Source organism: Montipora foliosa, chromosome 4, assembly GCF_036669935.1.
Source record: "Montipora foliosa isolate CH-2021 chromosome 4, ASM3666993v2, whole genome shotgun sequence".
Taxonomy (NCBI): domain Eukaryota; kingdom Metazoa; phylum Cnidaria; class Anthozoa; order Scleractinia; family Acroporidae; genus Montipora; species Montipora foliosa.
In genome coordinates, this window is record NC_090872.1 from 32,021,597 (window position 1) to 32,024,096 (window position 2,500).

Consider the following 2,500-nt stretch of genomic DNA (forward strand, 5'->3'; position numbering starts at 1 on the left):
GAGAATTTTGTTTTTACTGTAAACGTATTACCCTTTTGTTTGTTATTCTTTTTCTTTATGTGGCGCGCAAAAACAAAGCTGGTTATAACACTGTAACTTTTTCTGTAACATAGAGAAATTCGTCAAGGGAGGTATCTTCATCAACCTCTTGAGACTGCTGCTGTGTAAACGCTATCAGGCATGTCATCGAAGCTCCTACTACCTGCACTGCCCCGGATGTGTAGAAAGCTGGGTCGTAGGAACCGAGTTTATCGGCCATCAAGCCTTTTAAAAAAAAGAACACCAATTAAAATTGGAAGCAACCACCGCGTAGTTCACTTGGACAAACTTTCAATGGCTTTATTTTTTTCAACACAATTTTTGTTTGTAACACAAAAGAACGCATAATAGATAAATTAAACTAGTATCAAAACAGCAAACTAATAGCGATACAGCGTAAACAGCAAGAGGCCGACCGAAGTCGAAGGGTCCTTTTTCTGTAGCTTCTAGCGTAACTTACTGCAGGGATGGGCGCTATTCCAGTCCCGTCGCATTCACAACGTGTCCTCAGTAATACTAGTACTCGCGCGTTTTAACCACCACAAATGGGTGGAAAGCTGAGTGAACTTTAGAGCGCACGGGCTGGGATTCGAACTCTGGGCACTGAAATGCAGTCCACGAGCGATATCCACTACACTACGCGTGCTCCCCTAGGATAACCAGCGTACTGTACAACAAGAGGCTACGGGTAGCCTACACTTTGTTCCAAGAAATTTTAGCCGATTGCCTAAAATTCACAGTATTTCGATGATTTTTTATGTTACAATACCTTAGTCAATATTCAGTTCAATTCCATAGTCCGAAGTTTAAAGTCCACATTCCGTGACCCCACCATATGGTTAAGTGCGATTGTTCGCATTTAAAACTGTTGCTTACGGCGTTGACTCCAATCAAAACAAGCAAAGAGATGCTTTACAAGTTTCTACGATGGTATTTAAAAATATTGAATACTTTTTGTAAACAATACCGGGAAAATTATAAAATTATATAATTAGCCCGGTAAGATATGTTACCAAGTAATACGATGACTGGATATTGCATTGCGTGCAACGAAAACACAAGAACTCGTTTCCAGCCACGCACACACACGCACATTCTTTAATACATATTTCCCCTTTGCTCTGTTGCGAAGTCGTCCGTGGTTTAGTGGTCATCGCGATTGCCTTTGAATGAGGAGATACATTTATCGAGTTCGAATCCTACTTGGACTGCCTTTTATGAGACAAAGAAATCTTACGCATGCGCAGCCACAGCGCGAACCCCCCCCCCCCCCCCTCCAAAAAAAAGCAAAAGCTATCAATGAAGCAAAAAAGACAATAATTAAGACAAAGACGATTAGTATCAAACAGAGGAATAGTTTGCAATTTTCCATTGCCATTCGATTCCCCTTTGTATAATTCTTCAGAGTTGCATCGGTGTGAAAGTCACAAGAAGAGTTTTGGGTGTGTATAGGTAATATTCGGTGTATACCAAGAGATGACTTAGTCTGCGTTCTTGAGCATTCGTCAGAATCTATTTTTCATCTTTTGTATTAAAAAGGATCTGTTCATTTTGGGGAGAAAGATTTAGATTACTCAAGTTTTGAACCATTTAAAAATATCAGTATACGTGTATATTGAGAGTGTTATCGTCTTCCAGTTATCATCACTGCCATCAAGAAGCCTACCGATCCAGCTTATACAAGTAAATACTTTGTCGTAGTTCTAGAGTTAACGAAATTAAGTCACCCATCAGCAAGAGAAGTTGGTAAACCACTTTTCTCTTGATTTTGTCCCCCTTATTTTTTCAAAGGAAAGCAAAAAGTTCAGCTTGAGTTTTTATAATAACGTTTTCAGGGACAGTAAGCATCGAAGCAGCGTATAACAACTGAGATACTCCAAATATTTTCGCAAGGAGCGTTCGACCATACAGAGAAAGATCGCGAGTTTGCCACGTGCCTCATTGATTTTCTGCTGGCCGTATGATATATATGAACATTAACCTCGACATTTTATAGGTTCTGTTATGGATTCAAAGTTCATTATCCTGTTCTTGCATTCTAACTTTGATCCGATCCACATAGTTTTTTCACGCATCACATAAAACTGCCCGTTATTAGTTAGCAACTATTCAAAGAAGTGGAGGTGGCTAGTTGGTGGATATTTACCAAGCCGCGAAGCGGTGATGTAAAATTCACTACTAGCCACCGACAATGTAGCCTGCGAACGCAGATGTATTTCCGGCGGTAAGAACGACCGCCGGAAATACGTCTGCGTTTGCAGACAATGACTTGAATAGTTGTTTTAGTATATACTAAAACAGCGAGATAATATAGCACAAAAAGACGATTTTAACTCATTTTTTCCTGCAAAGATTAAAACATTTTCGGGCGCAAATTCCACGCGAGCTGCTCAGAGGTAATAGTTGTAAACAACTATTCGCGGCTCGGCAAATATCCACCACTAGCCGCCGACACTGAGGT

At 40.3% G+C, this 2,500-nt stretch overlaps 1 protein-coding gene across 5 annotated transcripts in view; it reads right to left on the minus strand.

Moving 5' to 3' along the window:
- The window catches only part of LOC138000634 (monocarboxylate transporter 10-like), a 30,517-nt gene that overhangs the window by 320 nt on the left and 27,697 nt on the right, over nt 1-2,500 (minus strand). For all 5 annotated transcript variants that reach the window (XM_068847184.1, XM_068847187.1, XM_068847185.1 and 2 more), the window contains one exon: nt 1-264. This exon is cut by the window's left edge. In XM_068847184.1, coding sequence (XP_068703285.1) covers nt 83-264 — 182 coding nt within the window. In that variant the 3' untranslated portion in view covers nt 1-82. The remainder of the gene's footprint in view (nt 265-2,500) is intronic.